Source organism: Pholis gunnellus, assembly GCF_910591455.1.
Source record: "Pholis gunnellus genome assembly, chromosome: 20".
Taxonomy (NCBI): domain Eukaryota; kingdom Metazoa; phylum Chordata; class Actinopteri; order Perciformes; family Pholidae; genus Pholis; species Pholis gunnellus.
In genome coordinates this window covers 3,799,124-3,824,785 of record NC_136547.1, presented here as the reverse complement: position 1 = coordinate 3,824,785, position 25,662 = coordinate 3,799,124, and the positions used below count along the sequence as shown (strand labels likewise).

General features: G+C 39.6%; 3 protein-coding genes across 4 annotated transcripts in view; 2 read left to right on the top strand and 1 right to left on the bottom strand.

Moving 5' to 3' along the window:
* Positions 1–4,068, top strand: part of rps6ka3b (ribosomal protein S6 kinase, polypeptide 3b) — a 39,086-nt gene extending 35,018 nt beyond the window's left edge. For both annotated transcript variants that reach the window (XM_079181605.1, XM_079181604.1), the window contains exons 21-22: positions 460–600; positions 863–4,068. In XM_079181605.1, coding sequence (XP_079037731.1) covers positions 460–600; positions 863–985 — 264 coding nt within the window. In that variant the 3' untranslated portion in view covers positions 986–4,068. The remainder of the gene's footprint in view (positions 1–459; positions 601–862) is intronic.
* A 1,370-nt stretch (positions 4,069–5,438) lies between these two features.
* Positions 5,439–9,415, bottom strand: LOC306711926 (uncharacterized protein). The gene is made up of 2 exons (XM_079181012.1): positions 9,161–9,415; positions 5,439–8,169 (listed from the first exon to the last, which is right to left on the bottom strand). The coding sequence occupies exons 1-2, from the start codon at positions 9,185–9,187 to the stop codon at positions 7,054–7,056; spliced, it is 1,143 nt and encodes a 380-aa protein (XP_079037138.1). The 5' UTR covers positions 9,188–9,415; the 3' UTR covers positions 5,439–7,053.
* Positions 9,416–10,257: 842 nt separating this feature from the next.
* Positions 10,258–17,277, top strand: eif1axb (eukaryotic translation initiation factor 1A X-linked b). Its single transcript, XM_079181052.1, has 7 exons — positions 10,258–10,410; positions 11,259–11,342; positions 14,052–14,155; positions 14,292–14,342; positions 15,005–15,086; positions 15,419–15,510; positions 16,183–17,277. Exons 1-7 carry the CDS (start codon positions 10,395–10,397, stop codon positions 16,186–16,188), a joined length of 435 nt encoding a protein of 144 aa, XP_079037178.1. The 5' UTR covers positions 10,258–10,394; the 3' UTR covers positions 16,189–17,277.
* Positions 17,278–25,662: the final 8,385 nt, after the last annotated feature.

The window sequence follows — 25,662 nt, the reverse complement described above, 5'->3', positions numbered from 1 at the left end:
CACACACACACACACACACTGTGTATTAACAACGAAGCGTAAAACAAATAAAGAGACGGTTGCAGTGAACTCTGCTACGTTTTCTCATTCATCTTTAAGTCACCAGTGAAGAATGTACTCAAGTACTGCTCTTAAGCTCAAATCAAAGGTACTTTACTAGTATTTTATTTTGTACGTATACTAGTAGAAGCTTTCGTCCAAAGCATGAAAACAAACAGTCTTCCTCTTCGTCCTGTTTGCCTCGTTGAACTTCCTTTATACAAACTAGCAGCCTTATTTCTTCTGTAAACGTTGTAGAAATAAGAACTAATACCAAGTTAATAAAGAGCAATAAAGATGTGATGAATATTTAAACACAAAACCAAAACTTGATAAATAGAACCAGGATGTTTGGGGGGGGGGGGGGGCGTCTATATGGTGTGTTGAATGAGCTCACGCGTGACCTCTGACCCCACTCAGGACCTGGTGTCCAAGATGCTCCACGTGGACCCCCACCGGAGGCTGACGGCGGGTCAGGTCCTCCGACACCCCTGGGTGACGCACCGAGACCAGCTGCCCAAATACACCCTCAACAGACAGGACGCCCCACACCTGGTCAAGGTGACACACGCACGCACGCACGCGCACACACACAGACACGCACACACACACACACACACACTGTCTGGTTACTTGTTCTGCACAAATACATGAAACTTAAAGATAATCAAAGAGTTTGTGCTGAAGAAGAGTTTTTGTATATAATCAAATGTCTCTATAACATTTGAATTGAAGTATTAGATAAGCACACACAGCACTAACACAAAGACGATGATGTTGGTGACGGTTGTGCTGCATTGTAACGTGGTCGTCGTCCCCTCAGGGAGCGATGGCCGCCACCTACTCGGCCCTCAGCAGGAACGTCCCCCCGGTCCTGGAGCCGGTGGGCTGCTCCACTCTGGCCCAGCGGAGGGGTCTGAAGAAGATCACCTCCACCGCTCTGTGACCTCCTCCTCCTCCTCCTCTTCCTCTCTCTGGGACAGACTACTGATGGAACCGCTAACGCCAAATAGGAACGCAGAGATCCCTCCCCCCGCACCTCAACGGACGCTTCTGATTGGCCGGTTATTCCTCTCAGCATCACTGATCCACAGCCCGAGCTGTTCTCTTAAACCTGCTCCTGTCTTTGCTTCGGACAATCAGCGCCGGCCTCGTAGACCGTCGGGAGAATAAAAGTATTTATTCACTTCAGCACATAGGAACACGGTCATCTAATGTATGCATTTAAAGAGCTAGGACCGTTCTTATTATACTGTACATCCTGTATTTAAACCTCAAGTAGCCTCTGAGATCACGGGTCTACGGAGAAGCCCTCAACATGTTGCTCTGCAGAGACTTCGCTCTGACAACAAGCTTTTAAATCTCATTTTTATGTTTTGGGGATAAAAGAAAAAGTCTCTCAGGAGCTTCGTTTTGTTTTGAAAATTCATTTTGTGCAGACTTCCTGTAATCCAGTATTTAAACCATTCAGGTGCAAAAACACAAAGAACAAAACCCTGAATGGTTTGTCTCTTAAGTCTTAGAAGTCTGTCACAAAGGTGAATAAACGGAGCTTTTGTCCGGATCGGTTTCACAAAGACTGAAACTATTATTGGGATTAAATGAGAAGACGACGTTTCTTTAAACGACCTTCGGCTGCACCGGTTCGTCCTCATGCTCTTTGAATATCTTCACCTGAAGTGTGACAGAAAACCGGGGAAACTAATTCACTTATCTGTCTCTCGCCCGTTGACTCTCGTCGAAACGTTTCAGGAAATTACAGCCTGAGCTGAAATAAGAACAAAAACTCTTTTGATTCTGTTTCATCTTTTATCTTTAAAGCTGCACACGGCGTAGAAATCTGTTCCTTTGCTTATTTTACTTTCTAATCTGACGCGTACTGAAATACATTTATGCAAAAAGGTGGACAAAGTACTCGGCTCTTTTACTACAAAGTAAAATGAATGTGTACACTAAATAATAATAATTACTCATTATGCAGAATGACCACCTGTACCTGATTATAATTATAAATGCATATTATTTAAGTACATAATAATACATCATAATTCACTTTTTATATTTTGTATTGATTGTCTGAAGCATCTAAAGCTTTCTGATACATGCGGTGGAGTGAAATACTCAAGTAAAGTACGAGTGTGTCAAAGTGTACTTGGCTCCTTTCCACCTCTGAGGAACAAGAAGTAGTATTTGACGAGCCTTGTGCAGCTTTAATACGCGTCAGTAAGTGTAACGTAAACGTCTATGAAAGCGACTTTAACTCGAGGAGACGGAGACATCACAACGAACACACGAGGAAACGTTTCTCTAGGACCCCGTTACGTTTCTCTGAGCTTTTCTGCTTCCACAAACAAACCGTCTGTACGAGCCGACGGATCATCTCTGAACGCAGCTGAACTGTAAATATATATATTCATGTACGAGCAACTCAGGTTTCTATGAATCAAGACAATGCATTTTTATATATATATATATATATATATATATATATATATATATATGTATATATGTGTATATGTATATATATATATATATATGTGTGTGTGTGTGTGTGTGTGTGTGTGTGTGTGTGTGTGTGTGTGTGTGTGTGTGTGTGTCCAGGAGGAGAGAGGTGTACATAGGATAAAAAGACGAGCACACAGGTGTGAGGAAGGTGAGCGGCACACGAGGAGGCGTTCATCAGACATGCAGAAGAGTTACGCTTCAAACCCATCGACCCGTTTCCTCTCTGTGTTACAAACGGCTCATTTCATTTGGTGTTTTGGAGTCAAACTCTTCCTGATCCTCTGTGAGCAAAATCCTTTGAACTCAAAGTGTAGCAGAGAAAACACACATTTAACAAACGTCACAGCTGCAGTCAGGCTTCAACACTACTGTAAGTGTGTTACTCAAGAATTAAAGGGCCAGTTCACCAATATCTGTCCTCTTAACAGGAAACTCCTCTGATTTATTCATGCAAGTTTGGGTTAAAGTCAGCGGAGGCATTCTGACTTTCAGATACTACATTCCCCATAATACAACAGCGTCTTTCTTTCAACTAATAAAACTCCTCCCGGTAACGCAGACTTTCTGTTAAAAATGTGAATTATTAGAATAATGTTTGCACATGTGTAGAAGTTAAGTGCTGGTGGTTTATAGTCAGAGTTTTGGTTTTAGTCATAGAATAGAAGGACAAGCTAGGAAGCTAACTAGCTAGCTTGCTAACTGCACCATGCTTTAATGCTACAATGCTACACTGTTTACAGAAAATGTCCGTTTAAAAGCAAGTAAATATGAATTAACTTTTTAATTATTATTCTAAATGTTCCCAACAACTGAAACCAAATAACAAACATGAACAGAACGTATTATAAAATGAAATGCCTGTAATGAAGCTTAGCTTTGGGTGAACTGGCCCGTTAATTCCATAATCAGGTCGATGAGTTTCTACTAGTGTTTGAAGAAAGCTTTGTGTGTTTCTCCTGGTTCATCCTGAGCTGAAGACAATCAGACAAACTAAAACTAAAATCTGTGAACACAAACATCCTCCTGTCGTCTGAATGTCCGTCAACCAAAAGGGAAACAAGTTTCACTGCTCTGAGATTTTATTTGTTTTTATATATATAATATGAAATATATATATATATATATATATATATATATATATATATATATAAATGTTCTCCTCATCTATCGATGTACAGCTCTGGGATAAAGGAATGTAAAAGGATTTTTGTTTTTCTGTAATTATGAACTGGGGAATAGCTTTCTTCTTCTTCTTCTTCTTCTTCTTCTTCTTCTTCTTCTTCTTCTTCTTCTTCTTCTTCTTCTTCTTCTTCTTCTTCTTCTTCTTCTTCTTCTTCTTCTTCTTCTTCTTCTTCTTCTTCTTCTTCTTCTTCTTCTTCTTCTTCTTCTTCTTCTTCTTCTTCTTCTTCTTCTTCTTCTTCTCTGATCCTGTCAGCGTTCAGCCTGCTGCTACACCAGCTCTCTGTTTTTGTACCTGCAGTGAGAGTTGGACTTTCTATTAAAAACAATAAAAAGATAATCAGCCGATGACGTCATGTCGACTCTTATTCAACACTTTATAAAAGGTCACGAAAAGATTTATTTAAATTAATAAATTCAGTTTTTATTGTCGTTTTCTCGCACAAAGCTCCTCCTCAAAAGAATATAAAGTTGTGTTTTAATAAAGACAGAAGTAGTAGTGTAGAAATACTCTTTTCTTTAGTAAAAGTAGAAAGTATTAGCTTCAAAATATACTTAAACCGTGTATTCAGAAAGTATCAATAATCATAAAATACAGCAAAATGACAAAGCAACATCTAACACCGTTAGCTATGTTAGCTACGTTTGCTATGTTAGCTTTTAGCTATGTTAGCTACGTTAGTTTGTTAGCTATTTTAGCTACGAGCCGCGGCTCAGGCGTCGCCATGTTGAGAGCCAATCAAAATGCTCCTTATCTCCTGTTCTGCACCTTTAAATTACCAATAGATTCCAGGAAGCTTCCTGGAAATAACAACATAAGTTAATTAAATCTCATTCAAAGCAAAAGCTCCGTTTAAAAAGCAAGTAAATATGAATTAATATTCTAAACTTTATTTCCCATATATGTTGAGTTCTCGACACATTTCACAGCTGATTAAATACCTTTAAACACTTTATTTTCTCTACAACTGAAACCACATTACGAACTTCCAAAAATTATTATAAATTCCAATAAAACCATAGAGCTGTAAAATAATTGAGAGGTTTCGACACCTTTACAGGAGTCCACCTGTGGTTCACCTGATGGGACCTGATTAGTAGAGACACACCTGTGTCTCTCTAAGATCATGGATCAGAGACATGAGGTGGACCTGTAGACCGGGTCCAGGTCTGGGGACCAACAGGGGCCTCCATGAATCCTAAATGGAAGAAGTTTGGGACAATCGGGACTGAGGTGACCCAGAACCTGGTGGTTCAAACGTCCAGAGGGACAACGATCTGGTCTTTGGTGTCCAGACGTCTCCTCGGTGAGAGACCGGAGACCAGAGACACGAGACCAGATTTGAACCCAATCCAGGATCTGCAGAAGAACCACCAGATCCAGGTGTGCAACAACTAAGAAGACTCGAGACTTTAATCTCTGCCGGAGTTAAAGATCTGAATACTTTATGAATTTGATATTTTTTGACTGTAGATTGATGAGGAAAGAAATATTTTTGCATCATAAAAGCAACAAAAATGAGCCGTTTTTAGATTAAAATGTTAACTTTTTTTAATGTTTCTTTATCAAACAGTCCAGAAGACCTCAGTATGAATATATATATATATATATATATATATATATATATATATATATATACACATATATAGATATATTAATGTTCAGTATTAAACCTGAACACTGGTGAGTAAAACACAAACATAAATCTGTGGTATTTCCCTCTTTAATGATGTCAGAGTATTAAAAACACACTTAAGGATAATGTTGCAAAGTTGAATCTCTACAAAGAAAAAAAAACTAAATACACGTTACAAATATTTTTATATTTTTCTGCACCAAACTTATTTTATTTTAGTGTTTTTAGTAACTTAATGTCTTTTCTTTGTTTTGTCATCGATGGGATTAAAACCACGTTTACATATTTAAATATAAACTATTTAAATGTTAATATGAAGCAGACTTCAGTGTCAACGAGGCTCCAAACACAAGACCTCAATGGTGCCAAATCTGTGGGTTGAGGCCCCGAACGGTAAATCTGAATCTGAGGATCAGAAGATGTCAGGGAGACAAACATTATTTGACAAAATAATCTCACTAAAGTTTATTATCTGTTGATGTTCTGGAGCTTTCGATCACATCACATGATCTTCAGTGGGCGGAGTTTGTCCAGCTGTCGTTGAGTGAACTCTGCTGAAGAAGAAGACGACCATGTGATCCGGTCGAAAGCTCCAGAACAGTTTCAACAACCTCGAGAAGGAAAAGACGACAATTTAAGAGAAATTGTTTACGTGCAAAAAAAAGATACAATCACCTGATCAATGAGTTTTATTCTCCACCAGTTCACTACAAATCATAACCTTTGATGTTTGAGACATTTAAATCATCACAATGTTCTTATTTTAATCGTCTTTGTGTCGCTGCAGTGAGAATCGAGGACTAATTACAACAAAATGTTTATAAAAAGCTTCAAACGTTTAAAGTCTGACTGCACGAAGCGTCAAAGTTACGAGTTCTGTTGCTTTAAAAATAAAAACCAGATGTCAGAGTTTCCCAGGAGCCCCTGAACGCACCACATTGTTACATTATTAATGTGTTCACTGATTGATTTCCACCCGAAGTTCATTCAAATAATGCTATAAAAACGTTAAAAATAAAACTCATTCAAACTTTTAAAACACTGGCATCGCCCTTTAAATACGGGCGACTTTGGCGTCCATTTTTGTTTTTCCACCTCCACATTAAACCACTCAATGGAGGCTGATGATCCGTAATAATAATAATAGTAGTACATGAAACGTGTTGAGTCAGGACGGCCGTGGGCAGGAAGTACTTCAGAATAAAGTGTTTGGAGAAGCAGCAGGATGAGTTACTCTCTCAGCTGTAACGCTGAATATTTACACACACATGCATCGACTCAGACACCAACGAAGAAGAACAAATACAGTGTTGACACCCACTTCTTTTACAACTTGGGTCTTATTTTACATTAGAGCCTTTTATTCAGCGGTTTGTTAGAAACCGAATATCTTCCCAACTGCTGCTCGTAACAAACATTTGAAGACAATGTTTTTACTGGTAATACATCAACAACATAAGTAATTATCTGTGTTGATATCTGAAATATGAAACTCTTCCTTTGAAGACCGGGTTGTGAAAAGAAGTAACCGAGAACACTGTGAACAGAAGAATCCATCAAACTGTACAAGTTACAAACGACTCGAGGCCAATCTAGAAATGAGAAGTTCAGTTCAGAGCAGCCGAAGATGCATTAGTGTCGGACGGGCCTCAGAAGAGGAGGCTCGCCGCTTCCATCCTAAAAACAAAGCGCGTCAGAAGTCGGAGTCGTCTGTGGCCGAGTTGTCGGCGTTGGCTCCTCCTGCAAACGTCTGCGGGATGTTCCCACTCGACGACGACTCCTGCTGCTGCAGCTTCTTCTTCTTCTTGTCGTGGTTCCTGATGTGCACGCTCAGCCCCCTCTCCGTCATCTCGTAGATCTGACAGCGGGCGCAGAAGTAGGGCGACACGCCGACGTGCCGGAACTGGTCGGCCAGGTAGGACACCAGCGAGGTGAAGCCCTTGTTGCAGACGTGGCAGCGCGGGACGATGCCCGGGTGCTCCTGCTCCAGGTGTCTCCTCAGACCCAACCGGGACCCTCTGTACCCCGCCGTCTCCGGGCAGAGGAGGCACGAGAACACGGCGCTCTGGTTGGCGTGCCTCTTGGTGTGGGCGTCCAGCTCGATCTGCGTGCGGACCGGCTGCTTGCAGAACGTGCAGAAGAACTTCTTGTTCCCCTCCAGGAGGTGCACGTGTTTCAGGTGGACGGCCAGACCGGAGGCCCGCTTGAAGGAGCGGCCGGGCGGCGGGCACAGCGTGCACACCAGCTGGCCTCTGTCCGCGCTCATGCCCATGGCGTCCCGGTAGTCCTCGCCGAGCTCCAGCACACACTTGTTGCTCACGAACTGCTGCTTCCTCCTCCTCACCTCTTCCTCGGCCGTTAGCTTCCTCTTCTGCCTCGGCCTCTGGGACAGTTTGGCAAGAGGAGGAAGAGGAGAAGGAGGAAGAGGAGGAGCCGTCGCGTTCTCGCTCACCGCGGGATGTTTGAGCGCCGGCTTCTTGGCCGGGAGCGACCGGTCCACGGACATCGTGAACTGGTAGCTCTCGCCCTCTTCTTCGGGATTTGAATACTCGATGACGTAAACGCCGTCCTCCTCTTCCTCCTCCTCCTCCTCCTCCTCCTCCTCAGTGGGCACTGAGTACTCCACCTCGTAGCACGCCGCCGCAGCTTTCACCGACCACTCCTCGGCGATGTGCGTGTCGTCTATCCTCACCACGGTTATCTGGTCCATCCCGCCGGCGGCGCCCCAGCTTCCGTTTCCCGACACGACGGAGGACGACGACGCTTTCCCTGCAGACACGACTCCGACCGCCGGGCCGTCAGCCGATGGCTGAACACGAGAAGAACAGAGTTTAATGTTTCCAGAAATCTCAATGTGGCAATATCTTGTGAAAGCACCAATTGTCAACATTACTTATATTATTATTGTTGTTGTTGTTGAAATATCAGTATTTCATCCAAAATCTGATGTTTAACTTTCTTTATATTTCTCAGTTCTGCTTCAATTGATGATTAATAAATTAGAAAAAAATTGTTTAAAAATTTGTGAAGAGCATCTTTCTCTGATATTTTACAGACCTGCCGCCGGCAGGTGATGCTGTGTTTACGTTTAGTATTATAAATAAACAAACAAAAGGATGAAGAAGCATCTTTAAATATCAATAACGTCTTTATATGATTGAGAAAATAATAAATAAATGAAATGTATTTTAGATAACAATACTATTTACTGTTTACTCACAATATAACTTGAAGCTCAAACTGTGTTACTTAAATCACATTATGAAAAAAATGTACTACTAACATATATATATATATATATATATTTGTGTTGCATTGAGATTAAAGGTTTTTCATGACATAAAACAATAAAAAAAGTTACATTTTAATGTTTCAGTTGCCAATATTTAGGAGTAATATTTATGTTCTTTTATTGTTGTGATGTTTTAAATGTCTTTGCTTAACAGGGAAATAAAGATTAATATCAGTCTTTAATATAAAATATGATACAGTACTCAGATATATTATATAGAAGAGGTGGGGGATGGTGATGGGGAGAGGAAGTTATTAATAATAACGATATATAATAATATAACTAGTATATGTAAATAAAGCTTTCAGATATATTCCCCTCTGAGATGTAGTGGAGCAGAAAGTAGGATGAAAAGAAAATGACCTCAAATGAGTACTTAAGTACACACTTAGTTACTCTCAGTTCTACTACTGTGTTACAACAAGACGTTAACATATAACTGTATATTTTAGTCCAGAGAGAAGAAGACAATATTTATTTAATGTTTTAAATACATAAACAAACTCACCGTGACCCAGCTGCTGAAGTCAGCCATCACAGCCAAAGCTCGGTGAAGCTGGTGAGCTACAAACACCGCAGCTAGCGCAGCACTTAGCAACCAGGTGGCTAACGTGTGACCACGAGTTTCCCGCCGGAAATAACTATTCTTTAACTTTATAGCTGTTTATCGGTAACGACAGAGAGTTGAAACGCACATGTAAATGTTGTGAAGGAGAGGATAGTTTAGCTATAGTTTAGCAGCAGGAGGAGGTCTCGATCAGCACCTCAGCTAACCCCAAAATGTCTGTTTTCTTTCTGGGGGAAATAAACATAAACAGCGGACCGGAGCGACTTGCGCCCCCTGGTGACGCGGAGGAGTACAGCGCTGCACTCAATTGGAAATGCTTCTTCTTCTTCTTCTTTTTTGAGGTTTATTGGCGGTTGGCAAACAATGAATTGGCGCATTACCGCCACCAACTGGTCTGGATTGTGGATCAGGATGTCTAGTACGTATAGTATAATAAAATAAAATAAATAAAATAAATAAAATAAATAAAATAAATAAAATAAATAAAATAAATAAAATAAATAAATACATCAAACCGTACCTCCATCTTGCCGTGGTCTCCAATCAGCTGCCATCTTCCCTGCTCATGTTTCTGACATTGCACAGTATTTTGGATTTTAAGCTACTTTCTTATATAGGGTACTTTTTATTAATTTACTACATTAATTTGATTGCTTGGTTTCAGTGGTGGAAGAAATAGATTCATAAATCTAAGTATATGAAAGTGAAACTTATTATGTAGTATGAAAGATCTTGAAGTCCTCAAAAAGTCATTTATTATTTATTATTTATTATTTATTATTTATTATGTATTATGTATTATGTATTATGTATTATGTATTATGTATTATTTATTATGTATTATTTATTATTTATTATTTATTATTTATTATTTATTATTTATTATTTATTATTTATTTGTTTTGGGGTAAAGATTGTAAGCCTATTGTCTGATCCACACTCCGGAGCAGAAGGTGGCGGTGATGCACCAATAAGATGGATGCCAACCGCCGTAAAACCAGAAGAAGAAGAATGCCTTGGCAGGCGCATGCGCAAACCGGCGGAGCGAATCAAACGGTGACCAGCTAGTTTCTCGTACCGTTCAGTCAGTTTAGATCTGACTGTTGTACAGTTATTCTTTAACCGTGACTCGTTTCTACCGAGCGGGATTAACGTGACCGAGGCGTGAAAGAATATGCCCAAGAATAAGGGTAAGAGACGGAGGAGCACGTGTGTTTTTAGTGTTGTTTAATTGTCTGTCGAGTCCGCCGCTAAGACACACGCAGTGAAAACGTGACACCGACAAAGCTAACGCTAGTTAGCATCTCGGATTTTTTTATTTTTTTTATTTATCTTTTATTAACACAAATTAAAAGTATTTTACCCAGCCGTTAGATGTGCCTACGTGTAACTTACTCACAAAATGTGAATTCGGCTGAGATAATAATGAAGTAAGTTTAGGCTAGTTAATGTTTTTAAACACTTTGTGCCTGCTAGGCTAGCAGCTAGCTAACATACATGGTGGTTTAATACCGTTACTAGCTGGAACGGCTAACTAGCTAGTTGCTACTAGCTGACCCAGCTAACTAAGCTAGTCGCTGTTTAAACCCCACCCTGGATGTGGCTCGTGACATCTGGGACTTGTGATTTATCTTAAATTAATCTCTGATAACATAAGGTAGCCATGTTCCTGGTTATTAACATAATTTTAAAGATCTAATTTGGACGTAACTACTCTATAAATGTCACTTAGATTAGCAAACTAGCAGGTAGCCTACACGTTAGCTCCTGTTCTTGATAGTATTTATATAGATACATATATAAATGTGTAGTTAATTACAGTACTTGAGTAGATATCCTTGTTTACATTGAACCACTGCTGTCGTTAGAATGTAATTGAATGTTGTATTGATGAGTATTTACTGTGTATCTGTGGAGGAAGTGTGTAAAACCTGTCACAGCGAGAAGTAAACTTAACTGGAACTCTGCGCTGACTGATGAACGCCGTTAACTCTGAATTAATATACAGTAACTGATGAGCTCCTGTCTGTGTTTACAGGAAAGGGAGGAAAGAATCGGCGACGTGGAAAGAACGAGAATGAGTCCGAGAAGAGAGAGCTGGTGTTCAAAGAGGACGGACAGGGTGAGTTCTGGTTCAGGTTCAGGTGGTCTGGGGGTCAGAAGAGAAACCTGGAAAGTTTCACCAAAGACAGTGAACTGAAGATCCATGTGTTCTCTGGAGTCACTGAAGTAACTCTTTGGTTAGTTGATCAAATCATTCTGATCAGTACACAAGTGTAAATCTGTGAAAGGCAGATAACTCTTCACGAGTACATAACGTTTTAACACTCAGTCAATAGTTGAATAAAACAATGAATTGGTTAATAGTTAATGGAGGTAAATTCAGCAGGTTGTAGCAAACGAGATGAATAATAAAACATAATCCTGTAGATAGTTATACATATTTTAATATCCACTGAATCCTCTTAGAAAATATATCTATTTATGCGTCACATTTTCTCCAAATGTTTGAGTCATCTCAAGTGTATTTACATGTATTATAATAGGAGTTAAACATTTCAGGCATTATTTGGAATGAAATTTCACAACTTGTGTAATTAATTTAGTCGATGCAGTTTGTTCAGTGAGCTGATGTCATCAGCATGTTTCTCTAGCTCTGTGGGAGATACTCTAATTTTTGTGACAATATGCAATTTTACACATATTTGGGCTATTATTATTATTACTACCACGTCTGTGTACAACAAATTAGAAAAGCCAGAGCAGATAATAAAAAAGCCTAAAGACGTCCAGCTGGTCATGTGATATGTATTTTATAAAATATGTGTTGTATGTAAAGTGTACTCTTTTTGCTTGTTTCATGCAAAAGCTGTCCTTCACTGTTGTACTAATACCTTTGTTCAGTTGTACTAATACAACAGTAGAACCTTAATTTCTGCACTTTTCTATTAAATGAGTCACAGAAAAGGTTTGTAAGTTGTCAGACACTCAAGCTTTGCCCCATAACACTAATAATGTTTTACAAGTTATATTTAATGCCACTAAAGCGTATAATATATTTCATAAAACTGTAATAACTTCAGACATTTACCTTTTAACCCCTAAGCCTATTTTGAGACCTCTGCTTGAAAATGTCATACCCGTACTGAAAGGGGCTTATCTCGCTAACTACAAGGTCTATTTGATTAATTTCAATGGAATTATAACACTAACACTTGTGATAGTTTTTTTAAATATATGTATATATCAGTGTATATGTTACTGGTTAATGCTGAATGAATATAACACACAGCTCAAATAAATGTTCAGGTTCGCCTGGGGAAAAAAAGCACTTTTATTGATTTGAAATGATGCAGACGAAGGCTTAAACTCTCCCAAATCATATCACAACACGTCAGCAGTCCTTTAAAAAAAAAAAATTGGCTTTGATAAAGTGAAGTATGCCTGAGAAATCAATGCCGGTGTACAGGTCAGCTGAGGTCAGCCAACGTCAATTCTTATTTTGGAAGCAAAAGATATAGCTGTTTAATTGTACTTTTATATACTATATAACTATATATTTCACTTCTTTTATCACTAATAGTGTTCAATCTATCTAATACAGCAGTTTGGCATCATTTTGAGAGCCTGGGCTCTATAATAACCTGTAAAACATGGCTCATTTTCATCAGAATTTCAGTTTTACGAGATGTAATTGAACCTAACACAGCCTGTGATTGGCCGATTTGCGCAATTCGTACAGATCTGAACCCGGAAGAGTGTGGGCAGTGTAGTCATACCTTCTTTGAGTTGTTTGACTGAATTTTAAGCCAATAAAATAATCGAAAACTGTGATCCACCCCCATGGGTCAAACCCATTGGCCAAAACTGAAATTATTACTCATTCAGTTAGGCTGTGTGTTGATACGAGGTAGAATAATTGTAACTTTTTAATGGTGAGAAGTAGAATAATTCTGAAGCTATAGTTTGATGCAGTGTGTTCTGCTCGTCCTCCTGGATATTGTCTGAAAAATGCTGTAGATCGCAGCTGGGATCGATAACTGTGAACATTGCTCGCCTTCTCCTGGCGAGAAATAGGTGAAATTGTGGTAGTACTTGTAGTATCTTGAAGTACTTTGTGTGTATATATATATATATATATATATATATATATATATATATATATATATATATGTTTTTGAGTGATTAAAATAGGTTACATTGTCCATTTTATCAGAATGTCTTCGTCGTGTACGTTTTTTAAATATTTTTAAAAATTTCATTCGTTCTCAGAAGTGATTTGTACTACATGTGTGTACTCTGATCCCCCTTTAAATGGGGCTCTCGGGTGCAAGAGTTAATGTGTTTTATTTCAACTGAGGCAGAACTCTATTAAACACACCAGGAAACCTTCTTTACTATTTAAATATGTATTTAATTTCATATATTTGGCTTCTTTTTTTATCTGTAAGCACCTCCTCGTGATGTCTCGGTGAAACAAACACCTATGTGACGTGAATGTCTCCTCTCTCCTTGATTAACCCGTGTCTCCTCTCTCCTTGGATTAACCCTGGTCTCCTCTCTCCTTGATTAACCCGTGTCTCCTCTCCTTGGATTAACCTGTGTCTCCTCTCTCCTTGGATTAACCCGTGTCTCCTCTCTCCTGGGATTAACCCGTGTCTCCTCTCTCCTTGGATTAACCCGCGTCTCCTCTCTCCTTGGATTAACCCGCGTCTCCTCTCTCCTTGGGTTAACCCTCGTCTCCTCTCTCCTTGATTAACCCTCGTCTCCTCTCTCCTTGGGTTAACCCTCGTCTCCTCTCTCCTTGATTAACTCTCCTCTCCTCTTCCAGAATACGCTCAGGTGATTAAGATGCTGGGTAACGGACGTCTGGAGGCCATGTGCTTTGACGGAACCAAGCGGCTTTGCCACATCAGAGGAAAACTCCGGAAAAAGGTAGAAACATCCCGACCGTCCCCCGACAGGAAAATCTCCCGACGTAATGCTGAGTCAGCGTGTTCTCATTTGTGTGTGTGTGTCACAAAGTGCAGTGTGTTGCTGTATGACACTCTGTTTTGTTTCCCCCCCGTAGGTTTGGATTAACACGTCGGACATCATCCTGGTGGGGCTGAGAGATTACCAGGTGTGTGTTGATCAGACGTGTTGTCTTAAAGATCAGTGAGTAGCAACATTTGTGTAGCAGACGTCTGTTTACGGGTTTCTGAAATAAGAACAAATGTCATGAATTTATTGGACTCATTGTTCTAAATCACTCACTCCTCTCCGTGTAGTGAGTTCACCGTTTTGTAGCGCTGTTCTGAATGTATAGCGGACTCAAAAGTATCCCACAATGCATTGTGGGAAAAGTAGTGTACAAACCGATGGTCCCTAACCGAGCAGTTCGTCCCATCATGCATTGCGCAGACGAGAGGAGCGAAATAAATGAAACATATTTAACGTGAGCAGAGCATCACAACTCAAAGTACTTTGTGTTATTTAGTCATTTAGGAAAATACGCTCTTTGTCACAGCAACGCATACCGCTTTACTTCCTCTGTTACCTTTCACAATAAAAGCCCAAGACTAAAATATATTCAGGATTATCATTTTAATAATAACTGTACATTTAAATATTATTTTACCCCAGTCTTTCACCAGTGTGACCTGGTTTTGGTACGCTCATCTTCAGCTGACCCAACTTGTTGACAGTTGTACGTCATTTAAATCTCATTTATTTGCTCATTTTTATCACTAAAACAGCAACAAGTGTGACCTGAACACTAAAACTACTCGACTTGTATTTCAGGACAACAAAGCTGACGTCATCCTCAAGTACAACGCAGACGAGGCTCGCAGTTTGAAAGCGTACGGAGAGCTGCCCGAGCACGGTGAGTCAAACCAACAGTGTTTATAGAGCTTATATTCATAGAGCTTATATTCATAGAGCTTATATTTATAGTACTTATATTTATAGAGGAAACGGGTAAAGAGTGTCTGAACACCAGACTGCTGCTGTTTACTTGCTTAATTTACCCGTAAAGGAAAGTGAACCCTGTGAACTAACGTGTGAAGAATCTGACTTTAAACAGCAGAGAGCCTCACTGGGTAGTGGAAACATTATGTAGTATATAGTATGTGTATAGGGTGTGTATAGTATGTGTATATGGTACGTATATAGTGTTTCCTTTTCTAACGATCACCTCCGTCTTCCTTCTCGCAGCTAAAATCAACGAGACAGACACCTTCGGGCCCGGAGACGATGAAGACATCCAGTTTGATGACATTGGTGATGATGATGAAGACATTGATGATGTAAGCGCCTTTTTATTTCACAATTAGCTCTTCGTACGCGTCTATTTTCAGTATTTTTATGAAGCTTACTTTAAGAAATTAACTTTCCTTCTAAAAGAAGTTCTGAAAAAGTAAATATTGTCTGAACTCAAGCAGCCGTAAGATTTAAATCAGTAATATCTGACAAAAGAATGAGTCAGCAAGTAATCTGAACAGTCATTTTATATTTTAAATAATATTTTACAAGGCTCCAGACCAACGTCCCAAAAACCTCTCTGAAGTCACTTTATAGCATCAAAAACTCTAAATGTTATGTTAAAGTCATCTATGGTGGTTATTAGCATCAAAACACACAATTCATGAGTAGTAATGATGTATTATCTGTTATGGAGCTCATAATTCATCTGTAATATCTTCTCCAAACTACTGGATTTATTCAAGTTCGCCTGAAGGCACCATAATGTAACTCAACAGAACCTCCGTTAGCCGTTAGCTGTTAGCGCCTCATACGAACTACAATGTGTGACTAAAAACCTTGAATGGGAGGAAATGGTATCGCAGAACGTAAAGAGATTTAAAAACCGCGCACTAGAAGATAAATAAACAAGTACTAATTGTGCGTAACGATCTATGAGCGAAGTACAAAGACGGCAGAATGGAAGTTATATAATAATCCTGTTTTCTGTTTTCCAGATCTAAAGACCTGCTCCTGGAGGAGGAACGTGGGATTTTACTAAGAGACGCTCCCGTTGGAATATTTTGAGCCGATACGCCGCACCGATGACGATTATTTTTTATTAAGATCAGCCTATGCCAATCCAATCCAGTTAACTACAACGTTTCCATCTATTCCAGTCTAACCATCAGACGTCTTTGTTGTTGTTGTTGTTGTTGAGGAGGAAAGAAACGACACGGAACCTTTTGAGTTTATCGTTACCATGAATACAAAGTGAGATGCTGCTCTACAACTACAGTTTGTGTTGGAGGATCAACAGTAGGCTGATCACCAGCATCATGTTCAGGGCGATTATCTGCACGTACTGCTAGATTTTCACCTTTTTTATTTTATTTTTTGCTTCTAACAACAAAAATGGCAAATTTCACATCGTTCACTTCTTTTTTTCTTCTGTATTATTGAAGAAACACGTCGTATTCAGAGCGGCTCACACCGACACCGTGACCGCAGACGTCTCCTCATCTTTTTTTAACAATGTATTTATATTGATTTCACGCTGTTGTGGGATTTAAGCAACAAGTACAGAATCTCTGGGTTCGTCAATAAAAATATAAACCATTGTTCTTTCTCTGTATCCTTGTAGCTGAGACGTTTAACAGCTGTTTGTCATGGCAACACTATCTCTTACTTTTGTTATTATCATATTCCACTCACTCGTTTTTGGGGATCGAACCATGAAGGAGACTGCTCTTCCCCCTGACATTTAAACAAAACAAAAGAATCAAATGTGTTCTATTGTTCCCTTATTTGTGTTGTCTGTTTGTGTTCGAACTCTTTTGCTCTCTCTAGACCAGCGGTTCCCAAACCTTCCCCCCCCGACACACACCTCAGCTCACTCTGAACCTCTAGAACATCAAATACCAGAAATAATGTAGTTTATGTTTCCTCCTCCTCACCTCTCTCTGGTCCCCTAATGGGGCCCCTGCACCCCAGTTTAGGAACCACCGCTCTAGACCACATGGGGCCCGTCGCTGTAACTCTGAAATAATAGAAAAATCAAATGTACCATGATGTTTAAAAAGGCTGGGTTTCCAATAAAGATCTTAACTCCACTGAGTTGGCGTGGTGGTTTTTAGGAGCGCTACACGCAACTTCCTGCGCCGGTCTGAAGGCGGCGACATCGAGCTAACGAGGGTTCTGTTGATGGAGCGACCTCAACCTTCAGAGCTGGAGGCCAATGGAGGACAATATGTCGTCCTGATACTATTCTGTCTTCAGAGGGAAGACACAGACATCAGCTGATGTGCCCTTGAGCAAAGCGCTGAATCCCCGACCTCTGACCCGTCTGGTCAGTTTGTTTCTGTGCTTTTCACTTTCTCTTCTCCTATAATTGCATGATATATATATATATATATATATATACTTATTTTGTTTTTGTGTATATATATATCTTTATGTTATATATATTTACATATGAATTTTATATATTTATACTTGTATTTTTAAATATTTGTTTACATATATATATTTATACATATATTTGTTTTTTACATATTTGTTTTGTTTTTATACATATATATATTTATTTTTAAATAAATGTATGTATTTATATATATTTAAAGGAGACACCCTCTTAAAAATAAAATAGATAACATGACATTTCACCAATTCATTACCGACAAGACGATTATTTTTTTGTATTACAAGTTTTCTGTAAAGTTATGTTTAAATATGCAAATTAGGCATTATTTAATGGTAACATTTGGTGAATTTAGAAGAAAATCTACAGACAAATAGACAAAGTAGTGATGCATACGTATTAATCGATATAAACATGGGGATTTTTCAGTAAATACTTAAAGTTATTTTTAGAGCTTCCGTCTGACTTGGCCATCAATTGTGTGTGTGTGTGAGAGACCCATATTGCACGTCAACAGCAGCCTGAGCCTCTGTTTGTTTTTTAAATATGACGTAACTCAGTCGCTGGGGGGGTTCGCTTGTGCCTGGCACGTGCGCTCCGTCACGATGCAAAGGGGCGGCGCCTAATCAAGGCACGTGACTGAGCGTGAGCGATACAAAACACAGAGAGACAGGTAGAGAGACAGAGGCAAGTTTATTTGTACAGCACATTTCAACAAGGTAATTCAAAGTGCTTCACATAAAACCATTAAAAGCATCAAATAAAATAAAAGAAGATTTAAAAACAATTAAGAACATTCATTGAAACATTAAAAAGCAGTGTAAGAAATACAATACAGTAAAATGCAGAAATGCAGGAGATTGATTAATATCCGTGAATGTGGTTGAATTAAAGGCAGCAGCAAACAGAAAAGTCTTCAGTCTGGATTTAAAGGAGCTGAGGGTCTCAGCAGGATTTCAGTACATTCTTTATGGACAGGAAGCCAGTGCAAAGACCTCAGAACGGGACTGATGTGATCCACTTTCCTGGTCTTAGTGAGGACTCCAGCTGCAGCGTTCTGAATGACTTTATACAGAGACCTGTAAACAGAGAGACAGACAGACAGACAGGTAGAGAGACAGACAGACAGACAGGTAGAGAGACAGACAGACAGACAGAGAGACAGACAGACAGACAGACAGACAGGTAGATAGAGAGACAGAGAGAGAGACAGAGAGACAGACAGAGAGGTAGAGAGACAGACAGACAGAGAGAGAGACAGACAGACAGAGAGACAGACAGACAGACAGGTAGATAGAGAGACAGAGAGACAGAGAGACAGACAGAGAGACAGACAGACAGACAGACAGACAGACAGACAGGTAGATAGAGAGACAGAGAGAGAGACAGAGAGACAGACAGAGAGGTAGAGAGACAGACAGACAGAGAGAGAGACAGACAGACAGAGAGACAGACAGACAGACAGGTAGATAGAGAGACAGAGAGAGAGGCAGAGAGAGAGAGAGAGACAGAGAGACAGACAGACAGGTAGAGAGACAGAGAGACAGACAGAGACAGACAGACAGACAGACTTGAGCAGTTGGTTGCTAGGCGACGCATAACGGGCGTGAGTGGTAGACCTACATATTTTTTTGGCGCATTAATATGTAAATTAGCCAACTGTGTGTGAAGCGGTTCACAGGTTGGTTTGTAGACAGACACCATTTACTGGACCGCGACGTCACATAATTCCACATTCATTTAAATGTATTTGGGGGCGGGGCTGGGGGGTGGGTACTAAGAGAAACATCCACATCCCCATATTAATAATAGTTCTATTTTTATTTTTTTTTATGACAAACGGTATTTTTTTTAGGTAGGGAAAAAGTAGACCCCAACTGTTTCTTCTTCTTCTCCGCCATTGATTGTCAGTTATTCTTGTTTTTAAAACGTAGCTACATCATATTTTAAGCTAGCTGTGAAGGCATACGTTCCTCCACCTCCTCCTCCTCCCCTCTAGGTCTCCTCTCCCCTCTCTCCTCTCTCCTTGCATCATATTGTCCTCCGTCCTTTTTTCCCTGAGTCACTGCGGAGCACCGGAGCTCTCCTGTGCGGCTCTTTTTCTTAACGGCTCTCTGGCTCGTGTCAGGTCCGTCTGATGAGCATCATCCTCGGCGTCTGAAATGACCGAAGTGGCTCCGAGCTGCACCGAGATGACAGGTGAGGAAGAGATACCCTTTGTTCGATTATCTCCCATTAAATGTACACAAAATGGGTGTTTTAATGTACTTGTACTGCAGATGTACACACCTAGTTTTGAACCAGATGACTTCCTGATAACACTGAACTAATATAGATTAAAATGAAGCAATGTTATGTCATCCTATGGTTTATACTTGGCATTTAAAATAATGATGTCACCTCTAAAATGGGAAAGCATCGAGCATCCTGGTTTTTTAAATGAATATTTGCATTGATCTGTCATTGTTGCTGCAGTACGTCATTCACATTGTGTGCATATGAAGCCTTTACATCTTATATAAATCATTGCTGCATTCCATACAGTTTCTAGTAGCCTTTATGAATAATATTTAAATAAATATGATGGTCTGGTGAGTACATTTTGTAATATACAGTCTTGGTCTTGTACTGCATACTGTGTTCTTTTTTAATATCCAACATCATGTGACTAAATGTTCCTTTAGATGCTCTTTAAATGATCCTTTAATTAATGCAGCAGCTTCTTATGTCACGTTCCTCAACTGACATCAGCTGATACATACATGTGATTCAGCTGATTTATCTTTTGCATGTAATTATGTCATTTTTGAGTGAAGATGAAGCACTTGGGACTTCAGATTTGCATTCATTTGCATATCTAATATGTGTGTGTATGTGTGTGTGTGTATGTGTGCACAGATGTGTTCATAGCTGCTTTAAGAAGTATAAAAACATGAATCATGTCTGACTGTTTTCTCCCCAAAAATACACAGCGCTGGCCCCTCCCCCTGCTCCGCTGATGACCAGTAGGAGTGCGTCTCCTGCTCGATCACCAACCAATCACAGCAGCCCTCCAGGTAAAACACCTCATCACGTCACACCCTTTAACTGTGCTGCCAGTGTCTTCATCATCAAGGTGAAGAAACATCTGGCTCCGCCCTCTAATTATACTGTCATTACACAGTACATTAACTGAAGTACTTCAGAAAACATTTGAGGTACTTTACTTGAGTATTTCCATCGTGTACATCTTTCCTCTACATCTCAGAGGTACATGTTGTACTTTTTACTGTACTACATCTCAGAGGTACATATTGTACTTTATACTGTACTACATTTCAGAGGTACATATTGTACCTTTTACTGTACTACATCTCAGAGGTACATATTGTACTTTTTATGCCTTTATTGGATGAATAACAGTAGAAGGTAAACAAGGAATGAAGGGAAGAGAGAGAGAGAGAGAGAGAGAGAGAGAGAGATGAATAATTGAAAATAAGAAAAGCATGACAAACAATAACAGTCGTACATTCATGTAGGCCATGTGCATCGTAAGGAATGTAAACAGCAGCAACAAAAACAGTTCTCTGGTTCAGATCAAATGTCCGACATCTTCACATTTAAAACTCAACATGAGGAAGATCGTTGTCCATCAGCGTTGACTGTATTTGAGCACCAAGCTAATTAAATACAGAAAAATAAAATAACAAATGAATACATTGATCCTCAGTACACCTCACCCTGACTCCTGTGCCCTTATAAGAGCAATCAACTCATCCAATCAAGACAATATTTCTGACGTTCTTTCATATGCAGCAACCTTTCCAATCCTGAAAAGCAGGTGTTCCAGATGCTTCCAGTTCCTGAGAATGCCGTTATTGCAGTCTGGGTCCATTTCTCCATACATTTAACTCTTCATCTTAAAACCCTTACTAGAGTGTCAAACATCTGCTTTTTAAAACCTTCATTATTTCAGTTTTGTGGCAGCTAACTTTAGGTCATCCCGGCCACGTGGAGGAGTAACAAGTACGATATTTATCTGTGAAATGAAGTGTAGAAAAAGTAGAAAATCTCCCTGAAAAAGAAGAATACGAGACTAACGTACCACCTCCCGTGTGCTCAGAGATGCAGGAGGTGCTGCGGGATAAAGACCGCCGCGTTCAGCAGCAGCTGGATCGCTCCGCCGAGGAGCGAGGGAGGAAGATGGAGGTGCAGAAGAGGAAGGAGCAGCAGCGCCGGGCGGCTGCCGGGGAGAAGAGACGGCAGCAGCAGGAGGCAGAGAAGGTCAGAGGTCGCGGCGTGCTAACGATGCATTCACGACACGTTAGAGGAAGTGAGGAGACACGAGGATCCACTGACACGGAAGTTATGTTAAATGTTCAGACTGTAGAAGCTTCTTTATTTATACAAAATAGACTCAATGAAAATATACAATAAATAAACTAGAAACAATAAACAAATGCCAGAACGTGAACGTGAAGCAGAAGCAGATTAGAATAACAGATATTATGAAGGGCAGACTTCCTTCTAAAGGAAGTAAACCAGACTCATGACTTCATACAATCAATACTAAAATACATATTAATACTCAGCACCCAAAACCAACTCCACCCGCTTAATTCATTTATAATGTAAACAAGTTCATGTTTGCCACATAATCAACACAAATCATAACAATTTCAATACAAATGTTTTCCATTATCACGCATTAAACAATAATTAAAACTTTGTTTTATTCACAGTTAGTTTGACATCATTGTAAAAAGATTATGATCGTTCAACGTTATAATAAACAACACTGAACAATCACCCAGGTGTCAGCTTATTTATACATCAAAATAGACATAACCTCCACATTGTTATGCTTCCTCTCACCTCTTCATCACTCTGTCATTCACACTTAAACTGGATCATCATCATCATCCCCCCCCCCCCCCCTCTCTCTCTCTCTCTCTCTCTGAATTAATCGTGTTGATCCATAACCCAGCTTCCTGTTGTTGTTGTTGGGACGAACCAGAGTTTAAGGGAGAAACAAGTGATTAACAACTTCCTGTCATCCTTGTGTGCATTCAATTGAAGCATGAAAAGTTGTGCTGGTTTATTTATGCAGCAGACTGAAATAGATACGAGACACTGAATCTAACCTCCTGCCCAATACTCACACACACACACACACACACACACACATACCTTTCAACATATCTCAGGAAACCATCACAACCAACCACTGTGAGCTAAATGTGTGCAACCTGACAGAAAAACAATATATATTACAATGATATCAATAGATCTCAGTCAATGTTTTGGTGCCTAAACTAGTATTAAAACCTTCTTTTAACGGTCTGCTTGTTAGAGGAATTATCCGTAGTTTAACTAATAAATGACTGAAAATAACTAAGTTTTCTTTGTTATTTTCTTGATTGAATCCTTTAAATGAATTATGTGCATCATTTCAACATGAATACATTTATTTCACATTAAAGAGACAGTAGAGATGTTTAGAAGTGTGGTAGTATGAGGTACTTCTACTTTAGTGTATTACTACAGTAGATGGAGTACCAGCACTGGAGCAAAGTAATGTTCTGCTGTGGACGTATTTTAGACTCCTAAAAGAATGTCTATCAGTTTAAGTGAACCTTATATTTAGAATGTTTTCAGCTCTTTAACTTGCTGTCAGACAGACCTTTATGATCAACGATCGACCACCAGACTCCATTCAGTAAAACACTGATTCTACCTCTCAGAACACCGGAGCTGCTGCTCCACTGCTAAAGCCATCCTGGTATCTGGCCTTCAAAGAGGCCACGCCCTCAATTCTGCTGAATTTTGATCCTTAATATGGGTCCTTAAACGGGTGAGTTATATATAAATTCATCCTCCCTATTCTTGTCATAAACAGAGATATTAGCTATAGAGACCAAACCTTTTATTGAACCAGGCTGTAAACATGTTTATTTCTGCTGTTAAGTTGGTCGTTTTAACATAGAGGTCTATGGAGATCAACCACAGACTGAGTATAAGAAGCGGACTTAGTCGTCGGGACGTCACCCGTTGGTTTGTGGACTGAAGTTCAGAAGCTTCCAGTTCTGCATTTTGTCCGTCACTATCTTGACTTTTTGCAGCCAGTGAACAGGAAGTGACCATATCTGGACTGAGGAGGAGTGACGTAGAGACGCCATATACGTCTCTGGTAGAGACCTGTCAATCACTGTGTAGCCCCGCCCCTAAAGCATCCCCTGCTTTATGGTCTGTTTGACTCTAAATGGACCATCATTTACTAAATGAACATCATGCTGTATTGAAGAAGACTTGAAACTAGAGATTGAGACCATAAACTCATGTTTACAATGTTTACTGAGGTAATAAATCAAGAGAGAAGTAGAGTCATTTTCTCATAGACTTCTATACAACCAGAGGAGTCGCCCCCTGGTGGACACTAGAGAGAATGCAGGAGGTTGCCTCTTGGTTCAGTGTAAGTCACTTGTGTTTTTGGAAGTAAAGCATAAATAAAAGATGATTTGGGGTGAAATCAGATAGTTTGGTTCTTGGTTAGAGTTCTTTCTTCATGAAGTAAAGCAGCAGCCTGAAACATGACTCACACGCTTGAGTGGGCATCACTTGGCTGAGAACCATTGACTCATATTATTATCATCCAACACTAATTATCTGCATTAACCCTTTCAGCTCCACCCCAGAACATGAATTATCAGTTGCTAAGCAGCACATGAAGGGTTAACGAGTGACAGTCTGCTCACCGCCCTCTTCATTGATTTAAAGGCCCTGTTTGCCCCTCACACACACATGCATAACTTAATGACATAATGATTGGTCAGCCTCATGGGGCGATGACATCACCGTCAGCGTATCACGTGTCCCGTTTACCGGAACAGCGAGCGCATACTTAAATAAATATAATAAATCCTCACAATCAATGTGCTTCAATGAAGAAAATGTTAAATGTTGATTTAGTGTTTTATTATAGGCACTAATGTACTAAAGGTTATAACTTTCTCAGAGCTTTCTTATTTTAGGTGACATCAGAATATTAGTTTGATCAATAACACAAACCCCAAATACCTTCAATGATATAAAGAGTATATTTTGCATTCTTTCTTTGATCAATGATATTCAGTTGATCCATAGCAGAGACAGCATGGACCTGTTATGTACTTCTGTGTACTTCAGTATACATGTGTGTACTCTGCATTGTGCCGCCATGACTGTGGAAGAGCTGCAACGAATGATTATTGTCATTATTAATTCATCTGAGGATTGATTATCTAATTGTTTTGTTAGTGAACACAAAGAAATGTCAAAAAATCAAACTTTCTCTGATGTTTTTAAATATCTTGTTTTGTCCGATCAGCATTCCAAAACCCAAATAAATGAATGAACATATTGATTAACTATCATGAAGTGAAGCAGAACTGAGAAGCTGGAACAATGTTAATCTTCTCTTGATCAACTAATTGATTAATTGGCTAATCACCTCAGTTTAAGATTATTTCATTTACAGAATATTTTCTCTGATTTCAACTTAAAAACAAAAAGAACTGTTCACGTGTATTTTGCGGTTGCAGGTCTCGACTTGTACGAAATGGAAAATGCAGTGGATGACTGTGCTCTTCTTCTCTGATCTATATCTTCAGTACATCTGTGTCTCCGTCCACCATCCCCCCTTCATCTTACATTTCTGCTGTCTCTCTTCCCTGTTCTTCACTCTGAGCTCCTCCCTCTTTGCAGTCTGTGCGTGACTCTGCATGCACCTTCAGCAAATATAAATGTATATATATATATAGAGAGTGTATCAGCTTTATACTGGGCTGTAAACAGTATATTAAACTGCTGTCTGCTTACTAACATCACCACATTAATGGATGTTGAAGAACCAGAATGGGATGTGGTTGTTAAGACAAAAGAGAGTCGTCTCTCAATAATCAAATCAAGAAACAAACACATAGAAACCCAAAGAAAGCCATATTTATTCTTCTTCTCTCCGCCAACACGTCTCAGGTCACAGGTCAGCTGTCACTGCACTCAGCAAGACAGTCGGTTATTTACAGAGGAATCGATCGACATCCAGCACTGAGGAGACTTC